Source organism: Gorilla gorilla, chromosome 5 (genome assembly GCF_029281585.2).
Source record: "Gorilla gorilla gorilla isolate KB3781 chromosome 5, NHGRI_mGorGor1-v2.1_pri, whole genome shotgun sequence".
Classification (NCBI taxonomy): domain Eukaryota; kingdom Metazoa; phylum Chordata; class Mammalia; order Primates; family Hominidae; genus Gorilla; species Gorilla gorilla.
Window position 1 is genome coordinate 33,196,009 of NC_073229.2, and position 24,243 is coordinate 33,220,251.

The 24,243-nt window shown below is 50.7% G+C and overlaps 2 protein-coding genes across 11 annotated transcripts in view; one reads left to right on the top strand and one right to left on the bottom strand.

Moving 5' to 3' along the window:
* The window catches only part of JARID2 (jumonji and AT-rich interaction domain containing 2), a 274,358-nt gene extending 257,212 nt beyond the window's left edge, over positions 1-17,146 (top strand). For 7 of the 8 annotated variants that reach the window (XM_055390668.2, XM_055390669.2, XM_019029679.4 and 4 more), the window contains 9 exons: positions 2,188-2,306; positions 2,398-2,468; positions 3,390-3,504; positions 6,410-6,515; positions 7,322-7,504; positions 8,029-8,159; positions 8,353-8,536; positions 12,295-12,402; positions 15,197-17,146. In XM_055390668.2, coding sequence (XP_055246643.1) covers positions 2,188-2,306; positions 2,398-2,468; positions 3,390-3,504; positions 6,410-6,515; positions 7,322-7,504; positions 8,029-8,159; positions 8,353-8,536; positions 12,295-12,402; positions 15,197-15,379 — 1,200 coding nt within the window. In that variant the 3' untranslated portion in view covers positions 15,380-17,146. The remainder of the gene's footprint in view (positions 1-2,187; positions 2,307-2,397; positions 2,469-3,389; positions 3,505-6,409; positions 6,516-7,321; positions 7,505-8,028; positions 8,160-8,352; positions 8,537-12,294; positions 12,403-15,196) is intronic. The other variant, XM_063707359.1, reaches the window with a different exon arrangement.
* Positions 17,147-17,929: 783 nt separating this feature from the next.
* DTNBP1 (dystrobrevin binding protein 1) overlaps positions 17,930-24,243 on the bottom strand; it is a 146,813-nt gene continuing 140,499 nt past the window's right edge. For all 3 annotated transcript variants that reach the window (XM_031012528.3, XM_019030169.3, XM_055390672.2), the window contains 2 exons: positions 19,654-19,797; positions 17,930-18,349 (listed from right to left, as the gene is read on the bottom strand). In XM_031012528.3, coding sequence (XP_030868388.1) covers positions 18,105-18,349; positions 19,654-19,797 — 389 coding nt within the window. In that variant the 3' untranslated portion in view covers positions 17,930-18,104. The remainder of the gene's footprint in view (positions 18,350-19,653; positions 19,798-24,243) is intronic.

Consider the following 24,243-nt stretch of genomic DNA (forward strand, 5'->3'; position numbering starts at 1 on the left):
ATCCCTTGAAACCACAGTTGTGCTTTTTCTTCTCTTCTATTTTTTATTTAATGGGATTGGCAGATTGCCATTTTTGTGCTTCTGCCAACTCTCTTCTTTGAGTTAGTATGAGGTTGGAAAGACAGCACTTCTGTGCCCAGACCAATTAGGGGGAGTTTTTGTGTGCGGCGCTGCAGGACAGAGACCGGATCTGTTTATTTACCTCCCCTCGGCCAGTGCCCAGCTGAGTCCGTGTGAACTTCCAGCTGCTGACGTCGGTGGGCTCTCAGCAGCGCTTGGTCGTGGAAAGGGAAAGAAACCAAACCCGAATTGCTGGTTCAGGGCAGCTGCCGGCCGGGGAACAGGAGGTATTTGCTGACCACAGCCTCATCTTTTAGTGTGTGACAGGCTTTTGCTGCGGTTTTTTTTTTTTCTCCCCCCTTTAATGCCACCTGTTTCAAATAAAATCCAGGGTTGGTTTGCCCCATGTATACGTGCTGACCACTGGGGGTTCAGGTATCTTGTTTTGCCCAGGTTTTGGACCTGTGACCTTCAAACCTGCTCAAACCAGGACGGCTGGTCACCCTCCCTGGGTGGCGTTTGGTGCCCCACCTCCTGATAGCAATTGTCAGAGCTTAGGATGTCCAGCCCTGTGGCCCACCCCTCCCTTCCTAGTGTGGGGAATTGAGGTTTACCTTTCACACCATTTTCATCATCTTAGGACCTAGGTCTCTGCTTACGTGCAGGGGCTGCCTACACTGTGTACCCTGGGTGCGGCTGTTGAATGCCACGCAGTGGCCTGACACCCAGCCTGTGGTCGTGATTACCATGCTGCAGCCGCCACTGCCTCACCCACCACCAGCCACGATGTCAGCTGAACCGTGGTCTAAGACACGTGTGGCTTCCGCAGCTGCTTCCAGAGCGCGCGTTGCGTTTGTGGTAGAGATGTCAGGCGGAGGACACTTGGCTTTCTGGGGCTGAGCGTTGGACCTGGGAAGAGGCCTTTATTGCCAAACAACACGTGTCCTGTGGGCATCTCCCCAGAGGTGCAGAAGTTTATTATCCATGATGCACAAGAAAACTTAGCTCATTTTACAGCCTCTTATTCAGGAATTAATTCCCTCTGAAAGTCTGGATTTTGCTCTAGCAGTTGTGTAAATATTTAAACACAAAGGGGAGATTTGCTAGAATTTAAACTTCAGGCCTGGATTGCCTAGCTTCTTGTGCTCTGTATTCCAAAAAAGGCTGGTGGACAGCCCCTGGAGTTGGCCACCACCTGGGAGCAGTCCCTTGCTTCCCTTCCCATGTCTTTACGGGCGCACCAGACCTGGTTGCCCTCAGTTTCAGCAAATACGCGGCAGGCTTGGGCACTCAGGGAGTCTGTTGAGGGAATCCAGTCATTTAATGTGGAATTCGTTCTTGATTTGCGGAGCTCTGACTCGGCCAGGTCGGCCCCCTCTTTGTGGAAGTCACACAGTGTCGAGGAAAGTGGTTTTGGTGTTGCTAGTAGCGCTTTGTTGAGCTTAACTGGACCCTATGATGCTGGGGGCTTATGAGTTAGGCTTCTTCCCTAAATGTGGTTCCAGCTTTACCAAGGCTTGTGAGACGAGGGAAGAGGACTTAGTGCTTCTGGAGTGATCACTGAGAACAAAGTGGAAGGTGACTGCGTGGGGAGGCTTGTCTAAGGGAGCCTGGGCACCGCTGCTTGCCTGTAGTCAAAGCATGTTCTGACCCGTTCTTTGCCCCCATATTTGTTTAGATGGGACATATTAAAAGTCACTTCGGAAGCTTTTTATAATTGGCGGTTACCGTGCTTAGCATAATGTCCTCCAGGTTCATCTATGTTGTAGCATGTGTCAGAACTGACATCCTTTTACAAGTTGAGTAATAGGCCATGGTATGGACGGAGTAGATTTTGTTCATCCATCTGTGGATGGGATACTTTGGTGGCTTCACCTTTTGGCTGTTGGGAATAACACTGCATAACATGGGTGAGACCCTGCTTTCTGGCATTGCTGAGGATATGCCTGGAGGTGACCTGTCATTGCTTTCTGCATTAGCGTCCTGCTGGAGACACTCTGCAAAGAGAGCGTCTGTTCTGAGGGGTGTGTGCACCAGGCATTCGTGTCCCAGTTTTGTTGGGTTGAACTGTGCTCTGTGGCTGCAGCACCTTAGGGGTGCTGACCAGCCCTTTCCTGTTCTCTGCAGCAAGAGTACTGGAGGCTAGTGGAAGAGAAGGACTGCCACGTGGCAGTGCACTGCGGCAAGGTGGACACCAACACTCACGGCAGCGGATTCCCAGTAGGAAAATCAGAACCCTTTTCGAGGTAACCTGGGATTCTCTCTTCCAGGTTCTTGGGGATGTGACTGCATCCTTTCCCCGCCAGTTTGTAACGTCCCTCGTCTTCCCCTTTGCAGGCATGGATGGAACCTCACCGTCCTCCCCAATAACACAGGGTCCATCCTGCGTCACCTCGGTGCTGTGCCTGGTAAGCCTGACTGTGGCCGCCTGCGTGTGGCAGCTGTGTCCATGAGTCTTACTTGCTGAGAACCAGGGCTGGGAAATCCCTTCTAAGCACTGCCAGGGAGGGATGGCGTCTTCAGGCTTACAGGACATACAGTGAAAATTGATTTTTAGAAAAGAAAGGAGTAACATAATGATTGGTGAAGTCAGTAGAAAAGGTGGAAAGGTGAACCGCATGGCAGAGTGGAGCTGGCAGAAGCTTAGGGGCCAACTTTGAACCTTGAAATTGCTGCTTTCAAAGCTGAAGTCACAATTCCTTAAGGCTACTGCAGGCTTGAAATCATGAATTCTCAGGATGGTCAGTAGGCTCGTAAGGGATGGATGGATGCTTTGCAAACTTTAGGGAAAGCCAAGGGGTCATGGAGGTTGTGGTCACCATGAATGTGAAGGCCCAGGCCTTGGCGAAAGTGGCTAGGAACCTGTCCAGGTCCTGGAACCTGACTCATTTCTGAGCTGAGCCGAGGAGCCCTGTGCCCTACTCACCCTGCTCAGAGGCCTTACCAACAAAGCGGCTTTCTTGCTTTCTGCCTCTGGCCCTGATGGGGGTTTTTGGGTTTGGCGCCTCTGGTCCTCAGCCTTGAGGCTTGGGGGCTTCGGCCCGTGGGCGGCCGGTTCCTCGGCATTCCTCACCAGGTCAGGTTCCTGCGGCCACCTCCCTCATGAGGCCGACGTGCTCCTGATGTTTTGAAGCGGTGTTCATATTCTCCCACTTCTGTAGAGCAAGCAGGAAGGAGTAGGTACCTTCTGCTCACTGTCTTTTGTCTGGCTTTGAGTCCCATTTCTTTTCCTTCTTGTTTTAGCAGAAGAAAGAGATTTTTACTTACTGTTCCTTTGAGACCTTGTTGCCTAGCTTTTAAAAATGCCTTTTTCACTCTTTCTGTTTTAGGAGTGACTATTCCCTGGCTAAATATTGGCATGGTCTTTTCTACCTCATGCTGGTCTCGAGACCAAAATCACCTTCCATACATTGACTACTTACACACTGGTGCTGACTGCATTTGGTGAGTACCGGCCCCGGGCGGGAAGGGAGGGACCGCAGAAACTACTATTACCACATGAAGTGGGGCCTGCGGGTAACCTCTTGTCCAGGTGGTTCCACGTGCTTGAGAACTTGCTTCTCGGTGTTCAGGCCTGTCCTGCGTTCCCTGCCGAAGCCTGGGCCTGGGATCACCTACCTGTTGGAAGAGTTGGGGTGCTGGAGAATGCTGTAGCACTGTCTGATGATGAGCGAATCGTTTCATATGCTCAGTGGCCATTTAAGTTCCCCCAGTTCCTTCAGTTCCCTAAGAGTTACCTACTTACGTCTGTTTGTGTTTTGTTTTCTTTCTTTTGTTCTGTTACGGATTAGTCACTTTTTCTTGTGGATTTCCAAGAGTTATTTTCACCTTAGGGTTAAGGAACAGTAGTAAAAGTGCCACACGAAGTTAACCAGTAGTAGTGACCGTGTCATCAGCCCTCTATTAACTGAATATAAACCGTGGTATTTCACGATTGGTTATTTTCAGCCTCTCTGTAGAGCCAGTGTTTCCTCATCTATCGGTGGCTGTGGGGAGTAGAGTTGACTTGGGAATCTCGTTCCTGCCGTGTGGAGACATGCGCGTCATGTACCCTGTGGAGTCTGTTGCCTGGCGAGGTGTTCTGGGTCCCCGCCTGTAATCTGACTCTCACTGTAGCCATCCCTGATCGAGGCTGGGTCCCCGCCTGTAATCCTGACCCTCACTGCACCCATCCCTGATCGAGGCTGGGTCCCCGCCTGTAATCCTGACCCTCACTGCACCCATCCCTGATCGAGGCTGGACTCTTTGGTGTCTTTGTTTACAGCGGCAGATGGGAAATGACTACAAATAATCAGATGTCTTGTCGTCTGATCGTTTACCGGCATGCCGTTCATGCCATGCTGTTCATGCCATGCTGACTGTGTTTATTGCCCTAATGGGGTGATTAAACATTCTTAATTAAAATAAACAAAGTCTTAGGACTCGTGTTCTCCCTCTTTGGAGCCAGCGTCGGCTGCAGCCTCCTCATTTTGGCTTTTCTGGTGAGTGGTGCTGTGGACATGAGGGAGCCCTCCCTTCCCACGTGGGTCTGTGTGCCGTGGACGGTGATCATGGTGTCCTGCAGTGGGTCCAGAGTGATGGGCCCGGGAAGCCCAGGGCGTTGCCTGTGGAGCAGGGACTGACAGGAGCCTTGGGGCTTAGCCGGGCCAGGCCACCAGCTGGGGAGGGGACAGCCAGGACTATTCTGAGAGGTGCCTTTGCCTCTGGAAGAAGAGCGTGGCCATTCCCTGTGGAGGAGTTACACTGGCTGTGGCATGGCCTGTGTTCTGGGGTCATCCCCAGGCCAGTGACCTCAGGCCCGAGTTTCTTCCGTGTGGGTTTGCTTATGGCTTGACGTTGAGTCACAGATAGCAAAATGTGATACCCTGTGTGGGCTTTTTGAAGACTCACTCCTGGAACCTCATTGATAGGAGAGAAAGAAAAGGCAGGGATAGGATCAGAGAACATGATGGTGTGTAGTTTTTCTTAAAACATGTGATTTAGGTTAGAAACCCTGTATTTAAATTACCAATCAGTAACAGAATATGTTGGCATTGAAAATAACATGAGCATTAAAAAAAAATACTTCCTTCACTGAGCAACTGAAACCAGGATTTGGCCTCAGAGAGAAATGCTTTCGTCACAGACACGTAGGGGCTGCAGAGTTGCTGCCCGCCTGGACCTGGGGGGCGGGGGCTGTGGGGAGGGGCTGGCGGTGTTGCCCTGAGCTGCTGGCCCGCGTCTTTGTGTTTAATGGTGGTTGATGGCTTCACTGGCTTAGCATCCTGAAGACCTGTCAGGCCCCTCTCCACACTGATGTCCTCCTCTTGCCTGGGGAGGAGCCCCTCAGACAGCCTGAGACACCCAGGGGCAGGGCAGCCATCCCTGCACCCCTGCCTTGCGGGGGGCCTCCCCTCACATCCCCCTCATTCATGCTGTGAGCCTGACACCAGGGGCGTCACACGTTGTGAGTGGAAGCGTGGCCCTGGTGGGCTCCAAGGACATGGGCAAAACCTCCTCCCCTCCCTGTGATTGCCGTGAGGAGGCCGTGTAGGTTACTTTCTACCTGTACCTCCCACCTTTTCTTACACTTGAGGACCCCTGCCATGGTTATACCCTGGAGGGTCTGTGAGCCACCACTGCCCCAGGCCACCCTCTGACAGAGGCCTATGAGCCCTTGATCCTCCTGTGTGTCTTGCTGTATGTGCCTGATGCCGGGTAGGCTGGGTCCTAACACATAAAACTCTCCAGTGGGGAGCAGAGTTGGGGGCCCCTAGCTATCCCCTGACCCCCACTTCACCACAGCACCTGCAAAGGAGTTGGCCTTGAGGTGGCACATGTGCATGAGCCTGGCTCCTTCCCCAACTCTGTGCATTTGTAGAGGGCAAGGTTTACTGTTCCTGTCTGGAGGGCCAAGGGAGCCACGTATTCCTTGTGAGGACATTGTCAGGTGCTGCTCCTGCAGTGGCCTCTGTTAACAGAAGGAGGGTGCAGTGCTGGAGCCTCAGAAGAGGCTCGTGGAGGCCGCAGTGTGTCTGGTTCTGATTTCTAGGGGTTTCTGAACATCTGTTTGTGGTTTGAAGGCTTTTTGGCTCACCAGGTGGGTCAGATCTGCATAAAAGATGAGCATCTCGCAACGCGGATGCACTGCGGTTTGGCTGTGCGCTAGGTGGACGTGGCACTGCTGCCATGGGAAATGGGAGCCAGCGGTGACCAGGCACCCAGCCAGGCCAGTGCGCCATCCCTGCCGGCGTGGAGCAGAGCCTCTCCCATGTGTGCTCGGGTCCCTGAGGGTGACGGGGGTGGCCCAGTACATGCAGGAGGCCCTTGTCAAGTCTCTGCTTGTCTCTTATGTCTTTCAATGACCCAGGTATTGCATTCCTGCTGAGGAGGAGAACAAGCTGGAAGACGTGGTCCACACCCTGCTGCAAGCCAATGGCACCCCAGGGCTGCAGATGCTGGAAAGCAACGTCATGGTGCGTCCACTCAGCCACCGCCTCCAGCAGGGAGCTGTAGGACCTCCTAGGCACTTGAACATGGTTTCCCACGAGCCTGCCTTTCAAAGGCAATGAGGACACAGCAAAACAAATCCCCAGGGTGCACAGGGAAAGGTCCTCTGACACAAAAGCCAAACTGACCTTCCATTAGATTGCACAGGGTGCTGGGGTTTTGCACGGCCTTTGCATCTGTTTTGGGGCTTGTTTGTGTTGTGGGCTGCTGTGGGCCCTGGGATTTCTTGTGCCCGCCGCTCCTACCTTCTGGACATGTGAGAGGAATGACACAAAGGCTTCTTCACCTGTTTTCAGGAAGTCATGGGGCTGGTGAGTTCCTGGGAAGTGCTGCTTTGAGCTGAGTTCTGACCAGCTTCTCTGGCCTCTGCTGACCCTGCCGGTCCCGCCTGTCCATCTTAGAGAAGAGATGGACGGGGGACTCCTTTGTAAGCCCAGCCTGTGGGCCTGTGGCCTACTTGGCTCTGGAGATGAGCCCGGCAGCCTCCTGGTTGTGTAACCTTGTCCCGTTTCCAGCCCTGGCATTGCCAGGTGGGGACAGAGGGGCCTGTGTGGTCATCATGTCCTCAGCTGTGCATGAACCTGTCATCACTCTTGGACCAGTGCAGTTTAGAAGCTCCTCCTTGTGTTATGAATGACGTCTTTTTATTTTCCACATAAAACAATCTTATCTCATTGAGAGCAGGCCTCTTAGGGTGCGCATACGTCACCTGAAGACTGCAGGTGTCCCTGCGCACAGGAAGGGGTGCCTCAGCCTGGCCCTGTCTCCCCAGATCTCCCCGGAGGTGCTGTGCAAAGAGGGGATCAAGGTGCACAGGACCGTGCAGCAGAGTGGCCAGTTTGTCGTCTGCTTCCCGGGATCCTTTGTGTCCAAAGTGTGCTGTGGGTACAGCGTGTCTGAAACCGTGCACTTTGCTACCACCCAGTGGACAAGTATGGGCTTTGAGACCGCCAAGGTGAGCAGAGCCGGCCTCCTCCCGCTTGCTGCCCCTGCATCCCTGTGAGTGCCATGCGTGAGCGCACACAGAAGCATCCCTGCGTGTGCGTGTCTATTTGTCAATAGTTCCTTTTGGAATATGTCTTTGAAATTCTTAAGAGGTGGTTGAAAGGTCTTCTAGGAATGAAAAGTTGTTAGGGATTTGTTTGTATCACAAAGAGTTTTGATCAGACCGTTACTGACAGACCCCTCCAGTATTGGAAAACTGCTGAAGATGCTCAAGGTAATTGCTTAGAATGGACAGAGAACCTCCACCCATTGTGAGGGAGTGGCAGCTGCCTCTGGGTAGCGGCGAAGTGCTATGACTTTTCCTGGTATGTGGTGCCTTTCTCACAGGGAGGCAAAGTTTTGAAGAGTTTTTAATCTAAATGCAATTCAAGATTTAGAAATTCAGACAGCCTGCCTGCCCTCTCCACCAAGAAAAACCTTGACAGCTGCCTAGTAATGAAAATCCACCCTAAAGGGATGTGACTCCTCTTTCAGGAAATGAAGCGTCGCCATATAGCTAAGCCATTCTCCATGGAGAAGTTACTCTACCAGATTGCACAAGCAGAAGCAAAAAAAGAAAACGGCCCCACTCTCAGTACCATCTCAGCCCTCCTGGATGAGCTCAGGTAACAGACCCCCAGAGCCCACGCCAGAGAGCTGGACCCGGCTGCCCTTCGGGGGCTCGCCCCCCGAGCAGGCCTCACTTCCTGACAGGAGGGTGTGTCTGGAGGGAGGCCGGTGTGGGGTGCGTGTGTCCCCTCTGCTGGTGAGCATGGCAGGCCATCACTAAAGGTGCAGGCCGGCTCCCGTGTCTGGCAGGGATACAGAGCTGCGGCAGCGCAGGCAGCTGTTCGAGGCTGGCCTCCACTCCTCCGCACGCTATGGCAGCCACGACGGCAGCAGCACGGTGGCGGACGGGAAGAAAAAGCCTCGAAAGTGGCTGCAGTTGGAGACGTCGGAGAGGAGGTGTCAGATCTGCCAGCACCTGTGCTACCTGTCCATGGTGAGCTCACCTGGCCCTGCCGGCGCCCTCGCATGTAGTGCTTGGCCTGAGAGCTCCGGGGTTGCCCCCAGAAGAGGGAGGGCGCTCTCTGCCCAGGAGACCTGCTGTGCTCCCATCTCTGGAGCCGGCTGTGGGACCTCGGCGGAGCTTCTGGCCACCGGAGGTGGCTGCCTCACCCACAGTGACCAGGCCACACAGAGGCTGTCCCTCTGTTCTGCCCACGCGTGGCCCTCCCTCGGTCCTGCAGTGCCTCCTTCCTCCCTGGGGAGCAGGTGGCCTCCCTCTCCGCCCTACTTTGTCACTCCAGCCCCCACGCACTCTGCTCTTACCCATTCTTTCTGAGGCGGTGAGGGGCGGGTTTCCAGTACTGGGCAGCGTCTGCCATTCCCTGTGGCCTGTGCCTGGTGCACCTGGGCCCATGGCCTCTGCCCTTTGGCTCTGTTCTTGGCTTCCTGGTTCTGCTCAGCTACATGATCTGCCTCAGCCCCCGAGGACTTCAGAATCTATCCTTGGTGAAAGCTGATGTTCCCCCTGTCCCATCTGGGATCGGAGATGCTTTTCTGGCACAGCCACTCCAGGCTACAGCAGGCTGCATTCCTCTTGCCTTCTCGACTGTGCCCTGCTGGCTTCCTCGTGCCCACCTGCCTGCCTCAGCTTTGGGGTTAATAACAAACACCTCCTCCCCCTGCTCACCCCTGTTCCAGGCCAGAGATGGGCTCAGAAAAGCCCTTCCATGGCGACTGGATGGCTGTGGCCCTCGCCATGCTTCTTCCAATCTCCCCTTGACCTCTCACCAGGCAGCTGCCCTGACACACTCTGGGTAGGGACACCCAGCTGGCACTGCAGATGGCTCCACGGCACTACACACCTTAGCCTGGAACAGAGAGCACGCCCGAAGGGCCTGACCTGCCTCCTCGGGCCTCATCCCTTCCCACAGTGCCTCACATCTCCAGTACACAAGCCTAGCTTAGGAGGTGCCCACCCCATATGCTGTGTGGTGCCTGTGTCCCACAGGTGCCCCCTTCGGCTGCACACTCACTGAGAGGCCAGTGCCTCCACGTCCCTCTGCTTGTCCATGGTGGGCCAGGACTGAGACCCGGGTCGACTCTCCTTGGCCTCCCAGTGTGACTGTGTCATGCCGTCTCACCCCAAGTCCTTGCGTGCCCTGTAGAAGAGGGAGGACACAGCCTCTCCCGGATGAGTCAGATCGTCAGATCAGGGCTTTGTAACATTTGAAAGAGCTAAAAACTCGGTGTGTCCTCATCTCCTCCTTACCTAAGGACGCAAATCACATTGTATCAGATAGGCCCACCCTCATGGCCTCATTTGAGCTGATTTACCTCTTTAGAGGCCCTACCCCCAACTGCAGTCACAGCTGAGATCCTGGAGGTTCAACGTTTGCATTTGATGGGGGACAAATGCAGTCCGTGACCGCCCTGCCTCCTGTCCTGTAGATTTCCTTCTGTCTGGTTTTTTCCCCCAGACTTCTCAAAATGTATTACCTAGAGCCATTTGGTTCTTAAAAGAAAATGATGATAAGCATTTTCCCAGATCTTCAAAGTATCTTATAAACATCACTGATAAAAGCTGCATAGCTTGGTGTGCTCTCTCTCTGTTCTTTTCTTTTTTTTTTTTTTTGTTTTATTTTTGTTTGAGACAGTCTCTCTCTGTTGCCTAGGATGGAATGCAGTGCTGTGATCCTGTCTCACTGTAGCCTCAGCCTCCTGGTCATCCTCCCACCTCAGCCTCCTGAGTAGCTGGAACAGCAGGTGTACCACCACGCCTGGTTAACTTTTTTTTTTTTTTTTTTTGGTAGAGATGGGGTTTTGCTGTTACCCATAGGCTGCCTACTTCAGCCTCCCAGAGCCCCAGGATTATAGGCATGGGCCACTGCGCCCAGCTGTCCATCCTCTTGCTGGAACACGCTATTCATTTCCATGCACTGAGGGCTGTATGGTAGTTACACCTGGGGGTGAAGCTGGTCTGTCCCTGTGAGGTGGCACCAGGTGGCCTCATTTTCAAGGCATCCTTCAGAAACTTCAGAGTTGTCACCTGGCATTTCCTGTCAGCCTGAAAGTTATTTTAAGAAGAATGTATTGTGAGGCCGGGCATGGTAGGCCAATCCCAGTGCTTCGGGAGGCAACGGTGGGCAGATCACTCGAGGCCAGGAGTGCGAGACCAGCCTGGGTGACAGAGGGAGACTAATCTCTACAAAAAATACAAAAAATTAACTGGGTGTGGTGGCAGAGGTATCACTTGAGCCCAGAAGTTCAAGGCTACAGTGAGCCATGATCGCACCACTGTACTCCAGCCTGGGTGACAGAGTGACAACCTGTCTCTTTAAAAAAAAAACAAAAAAACAAAAACCAGGCACGGTGGCTTATGCTTGTAATCCCAGCACTTTGGGAGGCTGAGGCGGGCCAGTCACAGCCTGGCCAACATGGTGAAACACCATCTCTACTAAAAATAGAAAAAATTAGCCGTGCACGATGGTGAGCGCCTGTAGTCCCAGCTACTCGGGAGGTGGAGGTTGCGGTGAGCCGAGGTCGCGCCATCGCACTCCAGCCCAGGTGACAGTGCAAGACTCCATCTCAAAAAAAAAAAAAGACCCCCGTTATAAATCCATAGGCAAAAATTGGGGTTTGACTTACGTTGGCAGTTTGCATTGCTTGGATTACTAATACATTTGTGAATTTAAATGTGCTGTGTTTCCTCTTCTTCCTGTCCTTGGCCCCGTGTATCTCTAAGGTCTTGTTTTTGTCAGTAGGTGGCATTCCCACACTCCTACAACGTGTTCTCTGTTCCTTGCTTAGAAACACCGCAGACGAAAACAAGTCCTTCCCGTCAAGCTTTCTGAGAAAGGCCTATGACCCTTCTCCTCTTGAGTGTTAAGACTGAATTTTTCCTTATTTTCAAACTCAGAATTAGAATAGGACTTGGAGTCAGCGTGAAGTATGGGAGCCCTCCCGCAGAAGCCAGGTGGCTGTTTCCTTTCATCCGGCCCCTCTCAACCCTAGACAGGCCCCCAGTGAAGGTCTCTGTCCCAGCACTGTCCTGTGGCCTCAGGCAGCAGGGCGTCCACTGGCGGGACAGCTGTGGGCTTTGTGGACAGCCCGCCCAAGGGGGCCGGGGCTGGTGGGTGAGCTCATCTGCGTCGCAGCGGTCAGGAATCTGTGATGTTGAGGGTTTTGGGGGAGTTTGCATGGGGTCGTTGGACGCCGCTTGCTCTGTTGACTGTGAGCCGCTCATGGACCACCATGAGAACCAGTTTTGCTGCTGGAAAGTCAAGGGTGCGTTCCCCGCGTGGCCGCCTAAGTTGGAGTCCTCCATGTTCCACATCTATTCCAGCACTAGGGTGGTTTCGAACACAGGATCTCAGGAGCCCTCAGAACTCAAGAGATGAGAAATACGCGCCCCTCACTGTCTTTACCAGCCTGGTGGTGACTGAACCTCTCCCAGGAAACTCCAGCAGAAATCTGGAGGGGACTTGAGGGCCACCCCCAGGTCTAACTCAGAGGTGGTCAGTTACTCACCTTCCTAGTTGAAGACCGTGTTCCAGGTGTTCGGTCAGTTTTTGTTTTAGTCCATTTCCAGCGTTTCCAGTCCTCAAAGCCCTTGGCCCGGGTGGTGGGTGCTGGGGCTGCTCTGGTGCGGGCAGTGGGTGTGGTGGCTGCCCGGCCGGGCGTGCTCCTACCTTACCCTCCCAGGGCGCTGTGGAGCTGCCTCCTGACCTTCGGGTGTCCTGCTCTTGCTTGCAGGTGGTACAAGAGAACGAAAACGTCGTGTTCTGTCTGGAGTGTGCTCTGCGCCACGTGGAGAAACAAAAGTCCTGCCGAGGGCTGAAGTTGATGTACCGCTACGATGAGGTCAGTCCCTGCCCGCGGGGTAGGGCAGGGCGGTAGCGTGGCGCCTTCCCTGCTCCCGGCTGGATGTAGGCACTCCGGCCTGGCAGTTCTGTGCCTGGCGGGTAGTCAGGGCTCTGCAGGCCTGAGGTGCCCTGTTCTTAGGCCCTAAACCCATTCAGGCCGCATGTTAGGATCCCAGGGGGAGCGGGGTTCCTGCACGGGCATTTGGATTTGAGAGATGGGCTCTTAACAGGGCTGAGGCTCTTCCTGCAGCCCCCCTGGCTTTCCCGGGGCTGCACCACTGTGGTTTAGACCCAGACCCTTTTTTGTGACCTGTCCCAGGCACAGTGGGATGGTTGGCAGTGGCCTCTCCAATCTGCACTAACTCGACGCCAGCTCCTTCAGGCTGAGAGAGCTGGAAGTATCTGCGGACACTGGGGCAGGACAGGCCCCATGATGTGAAATCCCGGTGCCTTCCTGCAGGTGCCACGCTCTTCTGGAGAGGGGGGTCATAACACACAGCCTGTGCAGCTGGGGGCTGCTCTGAGTGGCGGAACTCCTGGCAGCAGTGCCTCTCCCCTGCTCTGCCCGCCTTCCCCACGTGTGCTTCCCACAGACTCTGATGAGGCTGGTTACGAGGAAGGTCGCCACATTGTGGTCATTGCACATTTGAGGCCACTGAGTGGGGTGGGTGCTGCGGGTATGACTGTGAGGGGCCTGGTGTGTCTGGGGGCCCAGGCAGTGGGGCCAAGTGGTGGGTCTCACTGGATAAGCCTTGAGCTAAACGATCGGAGAGCTGGAAGAAGAACTCTTTGCATCTGTTTTGTTTCAAAGAGCATGCTGGGTGAAGGCAGTAAGCACCTGCTGTCCCTCCTTCACCTCAGCAGCAAGTGTCCAGGCACAGTTGCAAATAACGAAGCCTTTGCGGCTGAGCACGAGCATGGCTCTGGCACCTTGTGGGGGTGCAGGCGGCGGCACGGAGAGGCTTCCTCTGGCTGCCTGGAAAGCGCTCTGTGAATCATGGGTTGTGCTCTCACCAGCAGCCTGTTTCTGTAGTCGGATGTGTGATGTGACCAGATCCTGGGAAAAGAATGGCATTCAGGGGCTGTCTGAGACCTAACGGTTGGTTTTGATGAATTAGGAGCAAAGGTATTTGGAAACTGCATACTCTGTAGTGGCTGAGTAGTTCAGTAAACATGTCTGTGCCTCTGTCCCCTGTTGCGCTGTGCATTGTTTTTTGTTTTTAAGACGGAGTCTCGCTCTGTCACCAGGCTGGAGTGCAGTGGCATGATCTCGGCCCACTGCAACCTGCGCCTCCTGGGTTCCAGCGATTCTCCTGTTTCAGCTTCCGGAGTAGCTGGGATTACAGGTGCCCGCCACTACGCACCCGGCTATTTTTTCTTTTTAGTAGAGACAGGGTTTTACCATGTTGGTCAGGCTGGTCTCAAACTCCTGACCTCAGGTGATCAGCTTGCTTCAGCCTCCCACAGTGCTGGGATTACAGGCGTGAGCCACCACACCTGGCCCATTCTTTTAAATAGGAAATTTCTACCTTGTAAACAGAGACCATTGCAAAATCTTCTCAACCTCCCAGTGTGCCCAGTACACAAATCACCCATGTCTGGGCCTGCTGACCCGGGACAGTCTGCTTTAAACACCCACCCTTGCTGGGGTGGGGGGTGCACCTAGATTGCAAATCCCTGAATTCATGGCTTGGGTTCTCATGGATGGTGAAGCTCTCTGGGGAGTTTGGAGCCATTTGTGTCTCTGGCCCTTGCAGGCTGGCTGAGCAGGGTGTTGGGCCGCCTGCCGCCAAGCCTAGTGTGAGAGCACTGGTCTGGGGCAGGTGCTGTCCACCTGTCGAGCTGCACGCAGGGGAGGGAATGGTGTCCTCCTGTAACCGCACACTGCCGGCTCCTCCTTACTTGTCCTTATGGTAAGGTAGCAGTAGCCGCCTAAATGGGTTTTATGGCAGCTCATCCACTTATCCTTTATCAGTGTTTATCATCAGTACCTCAAGCAGCCATGACTATGGTGTTATTACAGATACGTGTGGACCGCCCCGCCTTCTGAAGGCACCTTTAACTTGTGATGGGAGCCAGCTGTCACTTTCTCACACTCATCTTGAGGGCTTTTCAGAGGACTAGAGATCAGGCCCTCAGATGTTTCATTCCATGGCTGGCTTCCTCTCCTGCCAGGCTCAGCATGGTTTCCAGCCACCCGTGGCCCAGAGAGATGCTCATAAGATGCACGTTTGCTACTCCTCCCCATGTTGTTTTTAAAAATGAGATGATTATAGGATGTACTGTGTGAAAGTTACACACACAGTTTTTGGTGCCGACAGATAAATGATTCTCCTGAGTGAATTACAAGGATATGTATAGGTTGAGAAGTGTTTGCATTTACTTGCATGGCCAGGTTCAGTGGCTGGTAGCTAAAGTGAGTCAAGTAGCTTGGGTATTTGTGTCACCATCCAGGATGTAACAAAGCCCCTGGGTCTCTTTGCTGCGTGCTTTCTGGTGGAGGCAGGGCTCTGGGCTCCCCTGCCAGCCCTGCCCTTATGAGCAGGCAAAGCATGGTGGACCAGGTTGTTGATGAGGATGAAACGGCCGTGCCTGCTGTTTGGCATCAGGAGGAGCTGGGAAAGGGAGACTCACTGCATCTGAGCCTCTCGGGGGTTATTTTAAAAGCTGTTGGTTGGTGTGGTGAAGGGGACCGCTGCCCTCTGCCCTAAACTTGCCCCTGCATGGCTCTCAGGGACAGAGCTCTTGTTAATATGGTATGTTAACTGTGTCTTCCTTTCACCCCCAAACAGGAACAGATTATCAGTCTGGTCAATCAGATCTGCGGCAAAGTGTCTGGTAAAAACGGCAGCATTGAGAACTGTCTCAGTAAACCCACACCAAAAAGAGGTCCCCGCAAGAGAGCGACAGTGGACGTACCCCCCTCCCGTCTGTCAGCCTCCAGTTCATCCAAAAGTGCTTCGAGCTCATCATGAAGATGCCAACGCCCGTGGTCGATTTATATATATTTTTTTGTAATTATTATATTCTAGTTTGGAGTACTTGCTGTAGGATTCAAGCTGTCTTTGCACTAGCTCTAAAGAAGATTTTCTTCTGGTTTTAGAGAACTAATTTTGTTTTAGCATTAAACTGTTGAACTTTTTTTTGTACTTAGAAAACCTAGATACTGCAGTCAGATTTTGGAAACTGCCGTATAGTCACTGTTTTAAAAACCCCGGAGGGGCTGTATTAATTTGTATTGCCCCATGGCTGACAAAAGCCTTTTTTTTGTTTTGTTTTGATTTTTTTTTTTTTTTTGTAACTGTTGGGGGGAAAAAGGCTTTTTAACCCATTTTTGAAGAGGGTGAAGTTTGGAGAACAAATTTAAAAACCAGTCATGTGAGCAGATTTTTTAGAAGGGATAGGAGACACACACACGCACACACACACACACGAAACTTGAAATGGCTTTGCTTTGGCTGTCGTCTTCTGCCGTGTGCCAGATGAGCTTGTGATCTGGGAAGCCGGGGCACCCCCGTTTTGTTTCTCTGGGCGGTTGTGGCAGCTGAAGGCGGACGTTGTTTCCTAACCATAGGTGGAACGAGGAGACGGGAGCGAGTGGGCTCTCCACCAGCACATCACTATGCATCTGTTCCAGGAAAGAAGAAAAGCGAGCGAGGAAGACGGAAAAGACTGCCTGCCTTGGAGGGGTCACATGAGGGAGACCTGTGCCTGATTTCATTAGGAAATCCATTCTGTTATTTTTTGGTGCTGTTGGCTACTTTATCAAAAAACCCTTCAATAGCATCCTTAAGATTTAAAAAGAAAAAAAAAAAAAGAAAAAAAGTGATGGAAGCCGTAAGTGCTTCTTTGTCATCGATGTGCAATCTTTCTAACATTCCATCTCCATCTCACCGCTTCTTGTTTGACACCTTCACAAGTCAGCATTAATCTTTTAAATTTGTTTCATTTATGATCATGTAGAGAGCCACTAGGAGGCCTGCAGTTATTTTTGAATGTGAAAATGCATTTGCGTTCATCTTGTCTATTTTTTCTCTTCATGTTGTAACAAAAAGGAAAAAAGAAAAAAAAATCCCATCCCTTTTGTACATATGCCTGTAAATTGTTTTAAATACTTGAGCCTTTTTCTCGGTGGGGGGGTGGGGAGGGGGGTGAGAAGACAAGATGAAGAAAAGCCTTACATTTCAGTTTCTTCATCGGTTGGATTGGATGCTTACAGGGTTTTTCTTGTAACATTTATAAGTGCTGCTTACATCACTGAACAACAACAAAAAAATAATAATGGAGTAGCTGTTGCCCTTCTCCGGTTGTGTGTACAGTATGTGTGGAATAAAAAAGGGAAACTGTTTTCACAAGCTGTTCTTTGTTTCATAATTGGATTCATCAATCCCGTAGCTACCCATATTGCACTGAGCTTGCCAGTGGTGACTGCCAGGAACGTCCTATGATCCACTTTGTTGGTTGTTGTTGCAGAAGACTGAACTGTTTTGGAATATTTAACAATTACAGAAACAGTCAAGTGTTTTCCAATGTGGTTGTCCGGTTTCTATGGCCTTGCTGTGTACTTTCCCTCTTTTTGACAGTAAACTTCTGCCTATGGCTTACAGTTTGACATTTAATTTATTAGCGCTGCTCTGCACCCCTCCCTTGGGAGGGAGACTTCATGTGGTTTATTGCGAGTTTTTTGTTTACTTTTCAGGTTTGTACTACAAGGTTTAATAATAAAAACAAAGTTTTTTGGACATTTGTCTGTCTTGTGGAAGATGACTGAATGGAATGAGCTCTTTTCTCATCCACGGGCAGGGGGCAGAGGATTCCCCCCAGCCAGGGAGCAGAGCCACCCCCCACACCGCAGTCCTGCTCCCACCTGCCACTGGGTCCCCTTCAGCCTAACCTAATGGTTTCCATGTGGCCTGCGGCCGTCCCCCTCATTTCCCATCGAGCCGTGCCCCCCCCCCCCCCCCCCACCCCGAGCTTGCTTTCATGATGAGACGACACTGGGTGCATTCAGGGTGGTATGGGTGCAGACAGACCCCCTCATCCCGGCGGGGAGTCTGTCCCCTCTCTCTCACTGGGCTGGAGGAGTGATGGCAGGAACACATCATCTCCAGGCGACCAGTTTCTTTTCATAAAGAATGGAGGATTGCTTTGGGCTTGTTTCTGTTCTTTTGGGCCCAGGGGTGTGAAAGTAGGGGTTGGACTGGCTGGCTACTGGACTGATGATGATACTTCTGTAATGATCAAAGGAAAACCCCAAGCTTTGCCAGAGTGGTTTGGCTACAGTCAGTCAGCTCTTCTACAGGAAGTGGTATTTTCCACCTGTGAAACGGTAGGTCATTCCCTGCCTCATGCAGAACTGAGCCCTGTGGAGCCTCCACCGCCTGGCCCAGGCCCTGCCCACATGCAACCTCCTGGGGTGGCCCTCAATGACCTGCGCGTCCCTTCATTCTAAGGAACCCTGAGTTACAGTGGCCCTAAGGACGTGTATTTAGAAGCCTTTGTGTACAAACTAGCTCTGTGCGCTCTCAGTTTACCGTCCTCACACTTTATTGTTAGCTGTTCTTTCAGTTTCTCACACATTATTGGCAATTATGTAAAAATCAAGAACCTCTATAAAACAACCTGGCTTTCCAGGTGGAATTCCGTATACAGCCAAAACTGGATTCTAGTGTGGCCAGACAACGCCCATGTCCCAATTATTTAAGAGTCGCTGTCGTCACCACCATCCGGAGTGGCCTCTCTGTCAGTGTGTGATGTGGCCAGGGCAGTGTCCACCTGAACTTCCTCCTCATCAGACTGAACAACGGGGGACTCCCCACCCTCACTGATGTCCTGGGTGGCCGAGTCGGTGCAGGTGGAGGAAGAGGAAGGTGGCTTGGCTCGTAATTCTGAGGGATTTGGAACCTGGAGGGTAATCTCATTCTGACAGGTACTGGATTCAGGCCCTGCAAAATAACGTAGGGAAGAAAAAGCCCTGTCATAAAAATATTGTGAATTAGAATTGCCGCCAACAGCTGTGGAATGTGCCCGTCATGAAAGCGGTGTGTGGTTTTTGTTCCAGGCACCTGGGGCCTGCAGAACTTGGGAACTGCCCTGGAAGACACTGAGCTGAGTGATGCCAGAGGCAGCCTCAGGCCCTGCGGTGACCCTTCTGTCCCCTAAGGAGTCAGCCACCTGTGACACAGATCAAGCACTCCTAAGACTGTAATACGCGTGTAATAGAGGCCCAAAGGCAAGTGCTGCATATCTTTGAGGAGCAGTCCTTGTAACCTTGATAATCTAGATTTCTTTTTTTTTTTACCCTTTGCAGTAATTCAGAGACACCACTGCTGAGAAAGTCGGAATTACTGGCCTTTCAGCAGTTGTCCAATTTTATGGAACTAAATAGGCTCTTCAAGGAATCAAAATTCTATATGCAGGTGTCACTGTTTCTAAATCTTTCCTTGACTCTGGGTGAGGGTTCATTCTGGTTTCCAGTATTCTGCCCTTCTCAGGATGGGGGCAAATGCACCCAAGCCCCTTCTCTTCCCCGGGATGACACCGTTCTGACAGATTGCCAGGAGAAGTGGGTGAGAAGTTTAGAGGAAGCTGAAACCGTGGTAATGGTAGAACCTTCTAGAGATGGCTGAGGTGCTGCTGGGACGACTGAGCTTTGCCTTGACCCAGCCAGAAGAACTGGTCTGAAATTTGAAACGCACCAAGCCCAGGTACAGGTGTGGCACCTCAGTCCATATTTGCTGCATGAATGTGAAACAAAATTTTGTGAAGGGATGAAAGGAACTGAAGTGCAACTAAGTTTACAACACAGGCCAAGAGCTGAACACGCACCATGGCTTTGCCCATGGCAGGCACGCCCCTAAATGCCTCTCGCACGAAGAGGGAAGAGTTTCCCGTGAGCCCCGCAGGAAAGTCCGCACCTCCCTGCAAACACCAGTCCTTAACCACAAGGAGCAGACTCAAATGGATTTCTGGGTGGTAAAGGAGGGAAAACAAACAAGAAAGCTCTCAACTCACCAAAGTTACCGGAGTGGAGCATGTCAAATCTTTGAGAAGAATTCATGACGGAACCACACCACTGTTGCAGCTGCCACACAGCTGTGTGGAACCGTGGGGTTAGGGAGCCAGGAGCTGGCTGTGAGCTTGGGGGTTTATGCGTAAGTGACTGGCAGATGGTTCTCACGTCTCCCCTTTGGAGGGGAGTGGCATCGATACTGCCCCGGTTCAGCTAATGCAAGTTTGTCAACCCTACCTAAGGCGGGGGACAGCACAGTGTTCTCTTCTCCTCCAGAGTTCAGGAAGACGTCCAGGGCCTCCTGGTCAGATATGTCCATCAGGTCCATCTGCTCCAGCATGTCCACGTTCACTTCCATGGATGACATGCTGCCTATGGGCTCTGCGGATAGATCAGCAACATGAGAAAGGACACGCTGTCTTTAATATTACTTTAAAAGGTGAACTTCCATTGGCATTAGGCTAACTACATTGCATTTTCTAAGCTTACTTCAAAATGGAATTTGAAGCAATGTATTAGTAGATGACATATGCCAGTCTGGCACTTTAAATGCATCCTAAATCACCCTTGGCAACTAGTACTACCTTTTACACTTTCCTTAATCTGTTCATCCCCAGCCCTTTGGGATGCTGAAGACCAATCTCTGTATTAAGCGAGTCCCGGCTGTTTGGAGTAGGACGCTCAGCCTGTCTCAAAGAGGCCAACATTCCTGCAGCAACAGTTAGCGACCTTCCTCCCTGCCAGCCACAGCTCTGCTTCCTGCCTACAGTTGCCCTGAACCTTCCCGGCAGGCACACTCCTCTAATTGCAAGTGGAGTTTCCACTGCCCTTGGAACATTTCTCGGGCCTAACGGCAGAAGGGGTTTGACCATCTGTAAGCTGTAAGAGCTCCCTGCAGTGGAAGCACAGACTAGGAGAAAACAAAACCCAGCCCGCCAGCAGACAGCGACCCCATGAAATAGCACATGCCTAGTCGACCTCAGCCCGGGCACTGAGCACGGGATGCCCCACAGGTCTTTACTCATAGGCAAACGACCTCTATGGTCCAGAAAACCACAAGCCACATAAGTTATCCTAGCCATGGGGATGCCTGGCAGAAGCAAATGCAAATTATTTCTGGAAGGACTCTCCCTTAACCTTGGTTTATACAAAGTCAGTCCCAACCCAATCTGGCATTTGTAACACACATGAAATGAGCCACTCCGAGTTTAGGGCAGCAGAAACAAACATCGTCCTCGCTGAAGAATACGAGATGGCTGTTCATACACCATGGTCACAGGAAAGGTGAAGTCAAAAACAAGGTGTCAAAAATAAGGACAGACATTTGAAAGCCAAATAATGACTAGGTAGAAGAGACTGAAATCTCAAACTCGGGGCACAGTCACAGCCCAATAGAAAATTAATGAACTAGAAGGCAGGATGAGTAAATCTGCCATAATGCAGCATAGAAGAACAAAGAAAGGAATCACAAGAGAGCGTAAAAGGTACGAAAGATGCAGAAGCGTAGCATCTGCTCACATTTCCCCAAAGCCAAGAAGGGGAGATAACTCTATTCAAAGAAGCTGATGATTTTCCCGAATCGATGAAAGACCTCAGGACCCAGATTTAAAAAGCAAAACATTCCAAGCGAGATCAAAGCAATCCTCACCTACATCAATTGCTTTGAAGTTGAAGAACATCAAAAGACAAAGGCTCTCTAAAAGGCAGCCAGAGAGAGAGGGCAGGCTAAGAAAGAGAAGGAAATAATTAGGATGACAGGCAACTTATGAACAACAATAATAAAAGCCAGAAGACTGTGGAGTAAGTTCAGAGGAGAGAGAAGTGTCATCTCTAAAATGGTGTAACATTAGGTATCGTTTAAGATCCAGGAGAAAAGCAGAGACCAAGAAGAAACACGTCATCATGAGCCTGCTCTCGCTAGAGGCATAGCGAAGGAAGGGCTGAGTGCAAGAAAGCATGTTAAGCAAAGAGATGTGTGAGTGTGTGAGTTAATGTAAAACCTGGAATGGAACAGTCATAACGAGGAGTCACCAAGGCCAAATTACCCTCCTGAACAAAGACAACGGGGGCGGAGAGGAGGGTGCTTAGAGCCACAGCAACGTGAGATTGTGGCTTCATCTGGGAGGAAAGTGAGTCTCATTATCTTCAGGCTCAGAAAATCACTAAAGTTCAGCACTCGAATGAGAGGTAAGAGTAATTCCTATTTTTAGTTGGGGAAAAGTGTTATGGTTTAGATGGTCCCATGCTTGGCGGCATCATCCTCGCCAACTGAGCCAGCCTGCTCTGCCTCGGACTTGGCCAGGGGTTGAGCCCAGCCACACAGGGACAGCAGTTCGCTGGGCTGGATCTTCAGGGCTGAGTGGTCAGGGGAATTTGAAGGCACGCTGGTCAGGCTTGTTCTTTTTGGGGGCACACTTCTGAGGGTTTCCTTTCTGACCTACGGAGGCCTTTCGCCAAGGCCTGTCCTTTGGATCTTGGCTTCTGACTTCAGTTTTGAAAGTTTGTCTGTGCCATCTTCTTGAAAAGGGCAGGAGTATAACTTAAAACAGGAGAGAAAAAACTGGACTAAGAAGCATAGGAAAAGCTTTCAGGAAAATTCTGTAGCAACAAATAAGATGGTAATGGGTGTGTCAGTGATCACAGGAAACGTCAATGAGCCAAACTTGCCAGTTAAGAGATTATACAACTGAACTAAAATAAAATCTAGCTACCTTCTGTTTACAGGAGACACATATGGAGACACAGAAACATGCAAATGTTTCTTAAAAAGATATAAGGAGGAAACAAATAATTAAGAAGAAAGCTGATACAGCTATATTAATATCAAAATAGATTTTAATGGGAAACAAAAGTAATATTGGGATAAAGAGTAGTACTTAATGACTTTTAAGTGGTTCAATTCACCAGGAAGATAATCTAAAACTTCTATTTTTGGTTACGTTTTTAAAGTAAAAATATGGCAGAATGACAATGAAAACATAATATCCATAATCTTGGGGGCATGTCACTATACCTATTTGATGACTGACATCAGCAGTCCCAAAGTTAGTAAGAGAAATCGAAATCCCATTCTCCAATCACAATGAAATTTAGTTAGAAATTGGTAACCGCTAGGAAAACTTTCACACATCTAATTATTTTTAAAAAACATTTATAAACAGTTCACAAATCAAATATGAAATGCTAATGATAAAATTTACCCAGAAATTATGAATGTCAAAATTTGTAGGATTCAGCTAAAATGGTACCCCTGCAAGAAATCCATAGCTTTGAATGCCTTACGAGAGAGGAACGCTGAAAATCAAGCCTGAATATTCAACTTGGGTTAGAAAAAAAACAATCGCCCAAAGAAAGCGAAAATGAAGAGAAGTTAATGAAACAGTAGAACAAAGAAGCTGGTTCTTTAGGGGAAAAAAAGCTTAAAAATGGTTATGTTCTGGGTAAGACTCATCGTAAATAGAGATGAAAGGAATAAAAAGGCACATGAACAATTTTAAACATGCAAAAGCAAGCCTAATCAGGAACACAGCTAAGGGGGAGACGCGCACCATGGGCAACGTTATGCTGACATATCTGACAACTAAAGACAATTCCATGGAAAACCTGCCAAAATTAACGAGAAATAGTAAATCTCTGTAACTATCAGAAAAAAAGAATAGGTAGCTCTTCAAATAGAGTAGTCACTGGTAACAGCATTGGAGGCAAGTTCTACTCAACACTCAGGAATGCATGAGACACGTGCACTTGCAGAAAGATCCAATACCACTAAGAGGCCCAGTGTGTCTCCGTGCAGAAACTTACTGCAATTCCGCTCAAACTGTAGACAAGGTTCGTCAACAAACTTGAAACTGTGACATTTATACCAAAGGACAAGACCCCAAGAAGAGTCATGGCAACTATGAAGAAAATAAATGCATGCAGACGTGCAGGGCAGGTCAGGAATGGCTCCAGCAGATTCAAGCTTCACTAGAAAACATCTTCTCGGCTCCAGCACTCCTGACACTTTGTGCCAGATCGTTCTTGGTTGTGGGGTGTCCTGGGTAGTGTGGGGTGTTTAACTGCATCCCTGGCCTCTGCCCACTAGATGCCAGTAGCACACCCTTACCCCAGGCACGACAAGCAAAATGGGTCTCCAGACATTGCCAAATGTCCCCTTGGGGGCAAAAGTGTCCCCAGCTGAGAACCAACACTTGATGACTAAGTAGACGACAGTATGGTTTTGGCGCAGGGACAGGCGGCAGAAGAACGGAGCCGAAAAGAGAGGCTTGAAGATTCCTGAATATACAGAAACTGCCAAAGGTGTCATTTCATTCCAACAGATTAGCAAAAATTTAAAAATCTGACACTACCACGTGCCGGTGAAGATGTAATCAGAATGTGCATATGTGGCTGGGGAGACTGTAAACTGGTGCAAATGTTTTGGCAAGAAATTTGACAGCATCTAGTAAAATGAAAGACAGCCATGTCATTGTGACCAGTAATTCCTCTCCTAGTTATATACCCTAAAGAAATGGTTTCCAAAGTGTGGTCTCCTCAGCATCACCTGGTAACTTGGTTATAATGCAAATCCTCAGGCCCCACCTCACACCTGCAGTGGGCCCAGGAATCCATGTTTGAACAGCCCTCCAGGGGACTGTGGGGCTGCTCAAGCCTGAGAACAGCTGGTCTTAAAGCAACTCTTACGTATATGTAGAGAGAGAGAAATTATAAGAATGTCCAAGGCCGGGTGTGGTGGCTCACGCCTGTAATCCCAGCACTCTGGGAGGCCCAGGTGGGAGGATCACTTGGGCCAAGGAGTTCGAGACCAGCCTGGGCCACATAGTGAGA